Raw genomic sequence first — 15,419 nt, forward strand, 5'->3', positions numbered from 1 at the left:
TGGACAGAGGTTCTGAGATGACATCTGCAAGCTCTTTTAGTACCCTTGGATGCAGTTCATCTAGCCTAGAAGAATTTGTTTCATTTAAAGAAACTAGATGTTTGTGGACTGTTCCAACAGTGATCCTAGGCCACCATTCCCATCCCCCGTCTTGTGTTACATTTTTGCCACATTTATCACTACTTCCCTCACTAGATAAGACTGAGGAGAAATAGGACTTAAGCAGTTCAGCCCTCTCTTCATCATCTGTTATAATTTCACTTTCTTGTCCTCGCAGTAGTCCTATGGTGTCCCTATTCTTTTTCTTGCTTGAATTATAACTAAAGAAGCCTTTGTTGTTATGTTTAGCATTTCTTGCTAGCCTAAGCTCATATTGAGCTTTAGCTTTTCTAACACTCCCCCTACAATTATTGGTTATTTGTTTGTACTCATCCTTGGTAATAAGGCCTTCATTCCATTTCCTAAATGACTCTTTGTTATTCCTCAAATCTTTTGACAACTGCTTATGGAGCCAACTTGGCTTCCTTAGGCTCCTTCCATCTTTTCTCCTCAAGGGAATTGTTTGTGATTGAGCCTTCAGTATTTCACTTTTAAGAAGCTCCCAGCCCTCTTGGACTCCCATCTCTTTAAGTCTTTCTGACCACGGGACTCTATGCAACATACCTGTGAATCTGTGAAATTCAGCTTTCCTGAAGTTCAGTCTATACGTACGATTACGTAAAGGTTTTCTCTTTCCCACAATTGAAAATTCCAAAAGCACATGGTCACTGCTACCAAGTATGCCCACTACTTCCACCTCATCTACCAGTTCTTCCCTGTTGATGAGAATCAAGTCTAAAATAGCAGAGCCCCTGGTTCCCCTCTCTACTTTCTGGGAAATGAACCTGTCGGCAAGACAAGTTAAGAATTTAACGGAGTTTGCATTTTTAGCAGAGTTGGTCTTCCAACAGATATCTGGTTAATTGAAGTCACCTATGACCACTGTTTCCCCCTTTTATGAAAATTATGTAATTTGGTCTAGCAGTATCTCATTCAAGTACACTGTCTGGCTTGGTGGTCTGTAGCAGACACCCACAATAATATCACTCTCATTTCCTACTCCTTTTATTTTTACTCAAATACACTCAACTGAACTTTCATGCTCGGGTACCTGTATTTCTTCACAAGTATAAAGATTCCTAACATATATTACTACACTTCCCCCCTTCTTTTCTTGTCTGTCCCTTCTGAATAGATTTTACCCCTCAGTTTTAGTATTCCAATTGTATTATCCCACCAAGTTTCTGTGATTCCTAATAGGTCATAGCCCCCTTTCTCTATTATGACTACTAGTTCCTCCTGATTGTTTCCCATACTCTGTGCTAATGCAGAGACATCGTAATCCATCCTTTGTGTGCCTCATGGTTTTAGTTTTTGAATGTCCTTGTAAGCTAGTAGTTCCCTGCTTATGTAACATTCCCTGTAGATTTGAGATCTTCTCATGTTCAGATCTTGCCATCACACCAAGTTCTGAATTTATGTCTTGCTCCCCTTTGTGCTTAGTTTAAAGCTCTCTTTACCAGGTATGCAAGGGTTCTCCCCCAAATACTTTTTCCATCCCTTGTGAGGTGCATGCCATCTCCTGATAATAGCCCTTCATATTGACATCGTTGACCATGATACAGAAATCCAAATTGTTCCCATCGATACCATTGATGTAGCCAGTCATTTACTTGCATAATTTTTCTCTCTCTTCCTATGCCTCGGCCACTTACAGGAAGGACTGATGAAAACACAACCTGTGCTCCCAGGTCCTTTACTTTCCCCCCCAGATCCACAAAGTCTTTTTAAATATGTTCCATGTTCTGCTGGGCAGTATTATTTGTTCCTACATGGATGAGAATATTGTTGTTCACCTATATTTCAGTAAGGCTTTTTACAAGGTTCCCTATGATATTCTGATGGGTAAACTGGAGGACTGTAGACTGGATTTTCAGATGGTAAGGTGGATAAGGAACTGGCTAGAAAACCACACTCATGGTTGTCAATGGTATTTGATCATAGTTGGAGGGAGGTGAGCAGCAGAGTGCCACAGGGCTCGGTACCGGATCCTGTACTTTTCAACATTTTATCAATGATCTGGACAACGAAGTAGGGGGACTCCTTATTAAATTTGCAGATGACACCAAATTGGGAGGAGTACTTAACACCCCAGAAGATAGAGATAAAATTCAATGAGATTTGAAAATGCTGGAAAACTGGGCAAATGAGAAAAAGATGCAATTCAATAAGGAGAAGTGTTGAGTTCTACATTTGGGTCATAAAAATGATAAGCAAGTATAGTGGATGGGAGACACACTTCTGGGTAGCAGTGTGTGTGTGAGCGTGATCTTTGGAGATGTGTGTAAGCTAAATATGGGCAAACGGTATGATGGCAAAGAAGTATGATGGTAAAGAAGGCAAATACAGTTTTGTATCAACAGAGCCATCACAACAAGATCACAAGCTGTCATAGTCCCGCTGTATACTGCATTGTATACAATGGGAAGGTAAGCTACTTTGAGATTCCTTCTGGTAGAGAAAAATGGTGTATAAAAACCAGCTCTTCTTCTTCTCTTCCTTGTCCTATGCCTCTTTGTCTGGCAAGCACTCCACTACTGCACTAGACAATATAGGCATAACTGTAGCAAATATTTACTAGGAGTAATGGATAGCCTTTCTGTTGTGATGTACTTGTGTTTAATTTCAGGAATGTATTAATCATTAATCATAACATATAATATCGTGACCATGCTTTTGATGACAGAGTCATAGAATCACTAGAGGCCGAGCCTGTCGCATTCAGAAATACAATGGGTGCTAGATTAGGGAGGTGGATTGGAAGAACTCTGCAGATGACCTCCCCCTCCTCCCAGGACCAGGAAAGCTGCAGGCAGCTGTTATGGAACTCACCGGCAGTTGGAGCTCTCACATGCCAGGGATCTGCAGCCTGAGCCTCAGAGGGAACTGGAAGGAGGAGGGGGTGGCCAGGGTGGGAAACGGAAGGTGAATGGCTGGTGGCTGGACAGACAGGCCAACTGGTTGGAGGAGGAGGCACTCGGGTGGGACATCCACCCTGAGTGGGTGTTAGGCACTTAAGCCATGAGACACACTCCTCCTCCAAGGCTTTACCAGAAATATTAAGTGGAACAGACAGAATAATTGTCAGACGCACAGGAAACTCACAACAAAACTTATTCAAAAGAAAAGAGTTTTATTGATTAGCACTATACGCATTGGACTGAAAGTCAAATCTGACCAGAGGCCAGATTTGCCCCAGCTTATCAATACATTTCTCCCGCCCAAAACTTGACAGTTCCCAAGGAGGGGGGTAGGAGAGAAAAGACATGTGTGTTAAAACAACAGGATTCCATTCTCCCAGCCTTGAGAGAGGTGACAACAATCCTGTGAGCCCACAACAAGATAAAGGTTAACATAACATCACTACTCTACTTTATAGCTTACAAACTACAAGGCCAGGGCAAGCAGGCGCCAGGCCCAATCAAGCAATATAACTGACATGGAGGAACTCAGGCTAATTTATGACAGAGATTCTACAATCCTGACATCCCTCCACATTAAAACTAACTCACTCCCCCACCTAGCCGGCATCCACCGGGCGAGGACAATCAGGGAATGCTCGATGGAAAGCCCGGAGAAGGCGGGGCGCCTTCACATTCCCAGCCTCAACCCACTCCTTGTCCCCAGAGGGAAAATCTTTCCAATCGACCAAATACTGGAGGCGACCCTTATGCATACGAGAGTCTAAAATTTGGTTAACTTCATAGTGGGTGTCTTTGTCGATGTATATCGGCACAGGCGTAGCTGGAGGAGGGTGCCATTCATCCGGGACGGGAGCTCTCCGCAGCAGGCTGGAATGAAAAACCGGATGCACATTCCTATAAGTCTTTGGTAAAGCTAGTTCCACAGTTACAGCATTTATTAGTTTAACCACGGTAAATGGGCCCACATATTTTGGGCCAAGCTTCTTGGATTTTTGTTGACACCGCAAATTCTTTGTGGACAAATAGGCCAGATCTCCCACTTTCCATTCTGGTGCAGGTACCCGTTTTTTATCTGCCTGGGCTTTATAGGCCTGTTTCGCCCCTTTGAGGCTGGCAACTATCTCCGGCCATCCTGCACTGATGGTTGCAGCCCACTTATTAATGTCAGGGGCTTCGGTGGAGCTAAGTTCCCAAGTGGGTGCTGCCACTAAATCAGTCCCATACACCACCTTGAAGGGGGATACCCCCGTTGAGGCGTGGGCCCCATTGTTATAGGCAAATTCAGCGAGTGGCAATAAGGAAACCCAGTCATCTTGCTGATGATTGATAAAGCAGCGCAAATATTGCTCCAAGATCTGGTTGACTCTCTCGGTCTGGCCATTAGACTCGGGGTGATAGCCTGAGGTGAGGGCTTGTTCTATGCCTAACAACTTCAGGAGCTCCCGCCAGAACTTGGCAACGAACTGGGGGCCCCGATCCGTCAGAACACGTGTCGGGATCCCGTGCAGACGTACCACGTGGTTTATAAACATTGAAGCCAATTTGGCGGCAGTAGGCAAGGCCGTGCACGGGATAAAATGAGCCTGCTTTGAAAAAGCGTCCACTACCACCCAAATGACGGTTTTCCCTTGACTGGGAGGTAAGTCCGTAATAAAATCCATAGTGACATCCGTCCAAGGCCGAGAGGGGGTGGGCTGGGGCTGCAACAGCCCTTTTTTCTTTCCCCCAGCAGGTTTTGAGGCGACGCAAATGGGGCACCCTTGCACATACTTTTCCACGTCCTTGCGCAGAGAGGGCCACCAATACTGTCTCCTGACCAGGTGCAGAGTTTTCACAAACCCAAAATGTCCAGCTGTTTTCGCATCGTGACAAAGTTTTAAAACCTCTCCCCTGGCCACAGCCGGGACAAAAAGCCTCTCGCCTTTGGAAAAGAGCCCCCCCTTCTCAGTCAGATCGGGGCGGAGGGAATAAAATTCCGAGTCCTGTGACAACTCCTTCTGGACCCAACCCCCTGGAATGGGCGTTACAGACTTCGTGTGGCTGCGCGTCACCGCGGCCATCCCCAGTTGGGCGGGGGTAAAAACTGTATCCACCAATGGGTCTCGTTTGCTGTTGTACTGGGGCAGGCGCGACAGGGCGTCTGCCAGAAAGTTCATTTTGCCGGGTAGATGTTTAAGGGAGAAGTTAAAACGAGCAAAAAACTCCGCCCATCTCATCTGTTTTGCCGAAAGCGAGCGGGGCTGCTTGAGCGCCTGGAGGTTTTTATGATCCGTCCAGACCACAAATGGCACTGCGGACCCCTCTAACCAATGCCTCCAAGTGGAAAGAGCCAATTTGACTGCAGCCGCTTCCTTCTCCCAAATGGCCCAGTTCCGTTCCGCCCCAGAAAATTTCTTTGAAAGATAGGCCAGCGGGTGCAATTTCCCATCCTCCCCCTCTTGGAGGATCACGGCCCCCATTGCCACGTCCGAGGAATCCACTTGCACGGTGAATTGCCTAGTTGGGTCAGCATGGGCCAGCACCGGTTCGGACGTAAACAACAATTTCAGTCTGTCAAACGCGTCCTGGCATGGGGGAGTCCAATGGAGAGGCGCCCCCGGACGGTTAGCTGTCTTTCCCCCTTGTTTGGTTTTCAACAAATCAGTAAGAGGCAACGCCACTTTGGCAAAATTGGGGATAAAGGTTCTATAAAAATTAGCGAACCCCAAGAAACTTTGTAATTGCCTCCTAGTACGGGGGGGTTCCCACGCCAACAGGTCCCGCACTTTGCCCGGGTCCATTTCAATCCCAGCCTGGGAGACCCGGAAGCCCAGAAACTCCACCGCATCTTGGTGGAACTCGCATTTTGACAGTTTGGCAAACAACTGGTGCTCCCGCAAGCGGCGGAGCACCTCACGGACCAGGTTAGCATGACTCTCAACATTTTCTGAATACACAAGAATATCATCAATATAAACCAACACCCCTTGGTACAATAAATCATGCATAATTTCATTAATCATATTCATGAACACGCCCGGAGCGCCGGCGAGGCCGAACGGCATTACGGTGTACTCAAACTGCCCCAGGGGAGTGTTAAAGGCTGTCAAATATTCGTGTCCCTTCTTTATTCGGACCCGGTAATAGGCCTCCCTTAAATCCAGTTTCGTGAAGATTCGCGCCTTCCCCAAGTGGCCTAATAAGTCCTTTATCAGGGGGAGCGGGTAGGCGTTGAATGTGGAGACTGCGTTCAAACCCCGGTAGTCGGTGCACAAGCGCAGTGAACCGTCTTTCTTTTTCACAAAGAGGACCGGGGCCGCCAAGGACGATGTGGCTGGTCTAATAAAGCCCCTCGCCAAGTTTTTATCCAAAAATTCCCTGAGCTCCGCCATTTCCCGCGGGCTCATGGAGTAAAGCTTGGCTTTGGGGAGGGGTTCCCCCTTCTTCAATTCAATTGCACAGTCAGTTTTACGATGGGGAGGAAGTTGGTTGCACTCCACCTCCGCGAACACATCAGCAAAGTCCCGATACTCGGGAGGAAGCGCTGCCCCCCCGGATCCCAATGCGGCCACAACCCCCGAGCTCGGGGGACTTCGCGCCCGCGCGTGCTGCTCGCAAGCGGGCGAGGTGAACTCCACAGTCCCTTCTTTCCATTTCACTAGGGGGTCATGTTCCTTCAGCCAATCCAACCCCAACACGCAAGGGAAGGCAGAGTGAGGGGCTACCAAAGGTTGGATTTGCTCCCAATGTTTTTTTATGTCCAAGTCCATTGGGCGCGTTTTTGCCGTGGCTTCCCCTCCGGGGGCACATTTCCCATCTAATTGGGTGATTGGCAAGGGTTCTTTCAGCGGCACCTTTCCCACCCCCAAAGTCTCGGCCAACGCCGGGCTCACTAATGATTGAGTGCACCCCGAGTCCACGATACATCGGACACCCACTGTTTTCCCCGACTTGGGGTTGGAGAGATTGGCAGGTAAGAGCAGCAAGGGGGAATCACTCACCGCGCGTTTGCCCCTGTTGGCGGCCTGCTGGCGGGGCGCCTTTACAGCAGACCGTCCTCGTTTCCCGACTGCGCCTCGGCTTGGTCCTCCTCCTCCGGCTCGCTACTTTCCTCCGAGTCGTCCACTGCCGGTACGGCAGCCACAGGCACCAGCAGGGACTTGGCACTTTTCTTCGGAGCGGCTTTCTTGGTGGGCTGAGCTTTCGTTGGGGGGCTATTCACGGCTCTCGGTGTCGATCCCGCTTTTGACGGGCATTGTGCGAGAAAATGCCCCGCTTGGCCGCAACCCAAGCACAGCCCTTTCGCCATGCGCGGGTGCGCTCCGTCGGCTCCAGCTTCGCACGGGGCTTGACTTTCGCCGGGGTGGAAGTCTTCGCCACAGTTTTACCCGCTAAGACCTGAATCATCGAGGCCCGCTCCAATCGATTTTCCATCTCTCCAGCCAATTGGACCCACCCGTCGACGGTAAGCGGGTCTTCCAAAAGGAGGCATTTGTCAGCCAGAGTGGGATCGAGGCCCCCCACAAACGCCAGTACGCGTTGGGGTTCGGTCCAGTCAGGCACCGAAGACGCCAGCTCCTTAAATTCCCTGGCATACTCAACCACTGACAATTTTCCTTGCCGGTGAGCCCTGAGTTTCTTCTCTGCCGTCTCCCGTTCGAACGGCTCCACATACATCTGGCGCATGGCTCGCAGGAAGTGGTTGTAATTACGGATGGCTTGGGGATGATAACGGTACAAGTCCAGGAACCATTTGGCAGCCTTGCCTTCTAGGGCCTGCCCCACAAAACGCACCCGCTCGGCGTCGTCATGGAACGTAAAACCCATGTCCATCATGTAGGCTTGGAGATGCACCAGGAACGTAGGAAATTCTGCGGGGTTCCCCGAAAACTTAGCCTTGAATTTATAGGTGCTCCGCATCTCCACTCCACGGAGGTGGGGGGGTAGGCGCCCTGGGCCCCATTCCGCTGGCGCCGGATCTGGGACCAGGGGCCTTGCACCCCGGCCGATGCCCCGTCCTCGTCCCGCCGCCACTCTCGCTCGATCTGCCACCCTCGCGCCGCCGCCGCCGCTGCTTCTCGCGCCGCTGCAGCTGCTGCCGCCTCGGCTCCCGCAACGTCCGCCGCCGCCGCCGCCGCTGCTGCCGCCGCCGCTGCCTCAGCGTCTCCGTCCGCGCCGTCGCCTCCGGCTCCGTCGCCTCCGGCTCCGTCGCCGCCAGCGCCACCCGCGTCCTCTCGCTCCTCGTCTTCGTTTTCCCTTTCCCTCTGCGCTCTCGCCCGCGCCGCAGCCTCCGCCTCGATCTCCAGCTGCGCTCTGGCTCTGGCCACCGCTTCAGCATCCGCTGCTGCTTGTGTGTCCGCCATGCCGTGCTCCCGCAGGGCAAGCCCACCGCTCGCTCTGCGCCCGCTGGTATCGTGCGCACCACCACCGAGCACTTCCTTCAACAGGCGTTGTGTCCGTCGTTTCTCCTCCGGATCCAACCGACCCGAAAGGTCCTGCAGCCAGTTGGTCACCCTGTCCAGCTTGTACTGCAAGTCCTGCGTCTCACCCACAGGCTCCAGTCCGTAGCTAGGCAGTGCCAGGTGCTCCGGCCACACTTCGTCCCCAGTAGGGCGGTCGTACCTCGACAATCGCCTACGCTGGGTGACGTGTCGTTCCAAAAATTCCTCGGGCCCCGGGGTTGTCCCCGAGATTGCCCTCAGCATGCCCGAGCTGTACGGCCCTGCACTGGCGCCGTCGCCCTGGGAAAGGTCCCAATCCAGGCCCTCTCCTTGCTCAGAAAAAGTATGTCCCTCGCCCTGCATTTTCGCAGGTGAAAGGAGTTGTGAGATTTGACTTGATGTCAGACGCACAGGAAACTCACAACAAAACTTATTCAAAAGAAAAGAGTTTTATTGATTAGCACTATACGCATTGGACTGAAAGTCAAATCTGACCAGAGGCCAGATTTGCCCCAGCTTATCAATACATTTCTCCCGCCCAAAACTTGACAGTTCCCAAGGAGGGGGGTAGGAGAGAAAAGACATGTGTGTTAAAACAACAGGATTCCATTCTCCCAGCCTTGAGAGAGGTGACAACAACCCTGTGAGCCCACAACAAGATAAAGGTTAACATAACATCACTACTCTACTTTATAGCTTACAAACTACAAGGCCAGGGCAAGCAGGCGCCAGGCCCAATCAAGCAATATAACTGACATGGAGGAACTCAGGCTAATTTATGACAGAGATTCTACAATCCTGACAATAATAGAGTTGGAAGGAACCTCCTGGATCATCTAATCCAATCCCCTGCATCATGCAGGACACTCAGAACCTTATCGCTCATCTACTGTAGCCTGCCACCCCGTTGAACCTTCCCAGAATCAGCCTCTCCGTCAGATGGCTATCTATTTAAAAATTTCCAAAGATGGAGAACCCACCACCTCCCAAGGAAGCGTGTTCCACTGAGAAACCACTCTAATTCTCAGGAATTTCTTTTGGATATTTAGACGGAATTTCTTTTGAATTAATTTCATCCCATTGGTTCTGGTCTGTCCCTCCTGGGCAAGAGAGAACAACTCTGCTCCATCTTTTATATGGCAGCCTTTTAAATACTTGAAGATAGTTATCAGATCCTTCTCAGTCGCCCCCTCTCCAGGCTAAACATACCAAGCTCCCCCAACCTTTCTTCATATGACTTGGTCTCCAAACCCCTCATCATTGTTTTTGTCCTCCTCTGGACATGCTCCAGTTTGTCTACATCCCTTTTCAACTGGGATGGCCAAAACTGAACATGGTACTCCAAGTGAAACCAAACCAGAGCAGAGAAAAGTGGTACCATCACCTCCCATGATATGGACACAATACTCTTTTTGATACAGCCCCAAACCCCATTTGCCTTTTTAGCCACCGAGTCACACTGCTGACTCATGTTCTATGTATGGTCTACTAAGACTCCTAGATCCTTTTCGCACATACTACTGCCAAGACAAGTCTCCCCTATCCTATATTGGTGTATTTGGTTTTTCCTACCTAAATGCAGAACTTTACATTTGTCCCTATTGAATTTCATTTTATTCAGTTTAGCCCACTTCTTGAGCCTAGCAGGATCCTTCTGTATTCTGATTCTGTCTTCTGTTGTGTTTGCTACCCCTCCCGGTTTAGTATAAGGTGACCAGAGTTGAAGAGAAGTAAGGCGGGACATGCTGCCGCTGCTGCAGTAGCGGCCCCCTCCTCCCTCCCTGTCTCTCTGACTGGGCTCTAAAGGCAGACAGTGAGGGGGCTCTGGCTGGGCCATGGCACCGTGGGAAGCGGGACTTTAAAGGACCCAGGTGGGACGCAGGATGTTGTCCTGGAAGGTGTGAGTGTCCCACGGGAGTCAAGATGGATGGGCAGCTTAGTATCATCTGCAAATTTAATAAGTACCTCCTCTAATCCCTCATCTAAATCTGTTGACAATCATAGGCCCCAGGACAGACCCCTGAGGTGCTTCACTTGTCGCTCTTCTACAAGAGGATACCAAGCTATTAACAAGTACCCTTTGGGTATGATCAGTTAATCACCTGACAGAATTGGGATCCATACCACATTTTATCGACTTGTGAATAAGAATATCATGAGGAACCTTATCAAAAGCTTTACTGAAATCCAGATAAACTATGTCCACAGCATTCCCCTGATCCAGAAAGGTAGTCACTTTTTCGAAAAATGAGATAAGGTTGCTGGCCCTCTGATTTGTCCTCAGTGCGAGAGCACTCCCCCACTGAAGGCCAGTCAATGGCCACACTGGAAAGGCTGGTCCTGCCCTCTGGTGAGATACTGCACCTCTCACCAACCTTCTCATGCCAGCTGGATGGCAGGCAAGACCAGTTGCCTTCTATGCCTTCTTGCTGCCACCAGAGGGTGCTCCAGCAAGGCAGCCTCCAGTGTCAAGGCCCACTGCTCTTCCTACCTCCACCAGGGCCAAGGAGCACCGGCAGCCTCAAGAACCAAGGTCTGTCACTTTTAACTCTGTTTAAGAGCCCTTCATTGTGAATGCACAAATGGCCACTTTCAGAAGAAGAGTCACGAGTAAGTGACCTGTGTACATATATAATGCTGAGCATATCTTAACTATTTACAGGGTTGGATAAAGTGTTCACTAATCAGATGGCAAGTATACTAGAAATTATGATACTGTGTATATATTATTGACTTGCACATTTTGGTACTTTTTGGGTTATTAGGATACATGCTGGGAAAGCAAGTAGATGTTATACACAAATTAATTTTCTGCATTTTTTTTACTGTCCTTGTAGGATACCAGAGGGTCCTGTTGATCAGGGCCCTGCTGCAGGACGAGTACATGCTTTAGAAGAACAGCTAATAAAGGCCAAAGAACAGATAGAAAACTATAAGCAACAGACAGGAGATGGTTGGTATATAAATATTTTCCCGACTAGAATGGAAACACCATTCCACAAATGTGTGTTCTATAAACTATAAATTTGTATTGAAAATTTTCTCTCATTTTCTCTCTATTTTATTAGTAGGCTTAGGTAAAGACCATGAAATATTGAGGAGAAGAATTGAAAATGGCGCCAAGGAACTATGGTTTTTTCTCCAGAGTGAACTGAAGAAATTAAAAAATATGGAAGGAAGTGAATTCCAAAGGCACATTGATGAGCTTTTGATTGACTTGGGTGACCATGAAAGGTACTAAAAACTATTGTGTCTGAATGTTTTCTAATTAAAAAGTGTACATTGATTAAAATAAGAATACTGAGATACTAGTCTTTTAAAATACTTTTGTATGGCAGAGGGAGATCCATATAAATGGGTTAATTGATTTTGATTTTAATACTGTTGTTTTACACTGTTGTACACTGTCTTGGGATGGCTGGGCTGAGAAGGGCAATCCTATAATCCTATAAGGGCCGTAAGGGAGTGGCGGGCAATAAATCAAAGGATAATAATAATAATAATAAATCTAATTATAAAATAAAAATAAAGCAGAATACAAGTTACTCTTAACAGTAATTTCCTGCATAAATCCTTGAGGAGGGTTCCACATATCATGCCTACATATCTTATTCTTGCACATGTGAAAGGAATGGTTTTCAGGCAGGAACCTGCTACTTTATGCAGATTTGCTTCCCATGGCACAAAAAGTAACTGGCTTCCTTTATTGAGTCAATCCATCTCATGTTGATTTGATTTAGAACTCACTTTTTGGTGGTCCATGGTATTCTCAAAACTCTCTTCCAACACTGCATTTCAAATGAATCAATGTTCTTCCTGTCAGCTTTATTATGTATTTATTTATTACATTTATATACTACCCTCCCCTAAGGTTCTTCATTGTCCAACTTTCATAACCATCCATAGAAATGGGGAATACTGTAGATTGAATTATCTTGATCTTGGCTACCAGCCACATATCTTTACACTTAATCTTATTTAGTTCCTTTCCTGGCTGCGTTTAATGATGATGATAAATTTATAGCCCACCTTCCTCTGAAGACTCCTGGTGGGTTTACCTATTTCTGTCTCACTCCTATCTTGGTTGCAATCTCACTTTGGGTTGATTATTAAGCCAAGGAGTAGAAAATTGTCAACAATTTTAATTTCTTCATCTTCAACCTCAGTGTTGCAAAATTCCTCAGTAACTTCACTTTTGTCTTTTTGATCTTCATCATTCTCCATTCTTTTCTGGCACTTTCTAGTGTAACTGTTATCAGTAGTTGTTTCAAGTCTTCATTATTTTCTACTAGTAAAGTGGTGTCATCTGCATGTTTCAAACTGTTAATATTTCTTCCACCAACTTTCACTCCACTTTCATTTAAATGTAACACACCTTATGATGTGCATATAGACTGAATAGCTAGGGAGATAAAATACATCTTTGTTGTACACTTTTAAACAAACTTTAAAACCATTCAGTTTCTATCCTAATAGCAGCCTTTTGTTGTAAATCAAAACAGTCACCCTCATTTCTTTTAAAGCCAGATATAACTTTTCATGATCCACACAGTGTACAGGTTTGCTGTAATCTTTGAAACACATGCTTATTTTCTTCTGGAATTCTTTCATATGCTCCAGTAACCAAGATACATTTGCAATATGATGTCTGTAGCCATTTCTGAATCCAGCTTGAATATGTGACATTTCTCATTCCATATAAGGTGACAGATTTTGAACATAACTTTAAATGTATGATAAATTAATGCAGTGATACAGTAGTTGTTGCATTTTTTAATGTATTCTTTTGGGGAAATTGGAATGTAGATTTCCAGAACGTGGGCCAGTGTATTGTTTTCTATATTTGTTGCCATATTCTTGTTGAGATTTGGATGGACTGTGGCTTGAAATAGCAATATTGCTGTTGTGCAACACCCTGAACCGCTGGTAAGGGTGGTATACAAAAAAACCCATAATAAATAAATAATATTGATAATCCCATCTACTGATTGTTTCACCCAATCACTTTAAGTGAAGCTTTCACGTCACTTACTAAAATTTCTTGTGGTTCTTCAAAAGATTAGTCTTTGAAGGAGTATGTTATCCTTTCATTTCTTTGTAGTTCTTCAGTGTATTGCTCCCATCATTTCTTTACTTTGTCCTCTTAAGCAGATGTTTTTCAATGCTGATCTTTCGGTGTCCATAGCCGTAGTTTACATTTCCCTTTGATTACTTGGATCTTGTGGAACAGATCTTTTTCTTTCTTATTCTATTTCTTTACACTTGTTATTATAATAGTTTCCTTTGTCTCTACTTACAAATCTCTGGAACATGCATTTAGACCTGATTTTTTATCTGTCATCTTTTACTTTTGCTTCTCATGTGTCTAGTAATTTTATGAGTTTTGTCAGTCATTCATCAAGGCTTTTCATTTCTTTTGGCTACAGAACAGTGCATTCTTTGATAATATCTTCTGTTTCAGCCCATACTTAATCCTTGTTCACTTGAATTTAGTAATGCAAATTTCTTCTTCACATGGTCTTTACACTCTTCAGTAATGTTAATGGTGGCCTAGGATCACTGTTGGAACAGTCCACAAACACCTAGTTTCTTTAAATGAAACAAAGTCTTCTGGGCCAGATGAACTGCATCCAAGGGTACCAAAAGAGCTTGCAGATGTCATCTCTGAACCTCTGTCCATTATTTTTGACACTTCTTGGAGAACATATGAGGTGCCAGATGATTGGAGGCGGGCAAATGTTGTCCCCATCTTCAAGAAAGGGAAAAAGGAGGATCCGGGTAATTATCAACCCGTCAGCTTGACATCTGTAGCTGGCAAAATTTTGGAACAAATCATCAAACACTCGGTCCTTGAGCAGCTGGAACTGAGAACTGTGATTTCTAAGACTCAGCATGGGTTTTGCATGAACAAGTCATATCAGACCAACCTTGTCTCTTTTTTCGAGAAAGTGACTACCTTGCTGGATCAGTGGGATGCCGTGGACATAGTTTATCTGGATTTCAGTAAAGCTTTTGATAAGGTTCCACTTGATATTCTTGTTGACAAGTTGGTAAAATGCAGTATGGATCCTAATTCTGTCAGGTGGATCAATAACTGGTTGACAAATCGTACCCAGAGGGTACTTGTTAATGGTTCCGCATCTTCTTGGAAAAGAGTGACAAGTGGAGTACCCCAAGGATCTGTCCTGGGGCCTGTGTTGTTCAACATATTTATAAATGATTTGGATGAGGGATTAGAGGGGATACTTATTAAATTTGCAGATGATACTAAACTGGGAGGAGTGGCAAACATAACTTAAGACAGCAAGAGAATACAGGATGATCTTGATAGGCTCGGGAAGTGGGCTAAACTGAATAAAATGAAGTTCAATAGGGACAAATGTAAAGTTCTGCATTTAGGTAGGAAAACCCAAATATACCAATATAAGATGGGGGAGAATTGTCTTGGCAGTAGCATGTGTGAAAAGGATCTAGGAGTCTTAGTAGACCATACATTGAACATGAGTCAGCAGTGTGACTCAGTGGCTAAAAAGGCAAATGGGATTTTGAGCTGTATCAAACGGAGTATCGTATCCCGATCATGGGAGGTGATGGTATCGTTTTACTCTGCTCTGGTTCGGCCTCACTTGGAGTATTGTGTTCAGTTTTGGGCTCCCCAGTTGAAGAGGGATGTTGACAAACTAGAACATGTCCAGAGGAGGGCAACAAAGATGGTGAGGGGTTGGAGACCAAGACGTATGAAGAAAGTCTGAGGGAGCTTGGTCTGTTTAGCCTAGAGAGGAGACGACTGAGAAGGGATCTGATAACTATCTTCAAGTATTTAAAAGGGTGTCATATAGAGGATAGAGCAGAATTGTTCTCTCTTGCCTGAGAGGGACAGACCAGAATGAATGAGATGAAATTAATTCAAAAGAAATTCCATCTAAACATCCGGAAGTAGTCCCTACAGTTAGAGAGGTTTCTCAGTGTAACAGGC

The 15,419-nt window shown here is 46.3% G+C and overlaps 1 protein-coding gene across 3 annotated transcripts in view; it reads left to right on the forward strand.

Moving 5' to 3' along the window:
- Positions 1 to 15,419, forward strand: part of FUT8 (fucosyltransferase 8) — a 145,835-nt gene that overhangs the window by 46,175 nt on the left and 84,241 nt on the right. For all 3 annotated transcript variants that reach the window (XM_077322472.1, XM_077322471.1, XM_077322473.1), the window contains 2 exons: positions 11,281 to 11,396; positions 11,512 to 11,677. In XM_077322472.1, the coding sequence (XP_077178587.1) occupies positions 11,281 to 11,396; positions 11,512 to 11,677 (282 nt within the window). The remainder of the gene's footprint in view (positions 1 to 11,280; positions 11,397 to 11,511; positions 11,678 to 15,419) is intronic.

The sequence above is a fragment of the Paroedura picta genome, chromosome 2 (genome assembly GCF_049243985.1).
Source record: "Paroedura picta isolate Pp20150507F chromosome 2, Ppicta_v3.0, whole genome shotgun sequence".
Classification (NCBI taxonomy): domain Eukaryota; kingdom Metazoa; phylum Chordata; class Lepidosauria; order Squamata; family Gekkonidae; genus Paroedura; species Paroedura picta.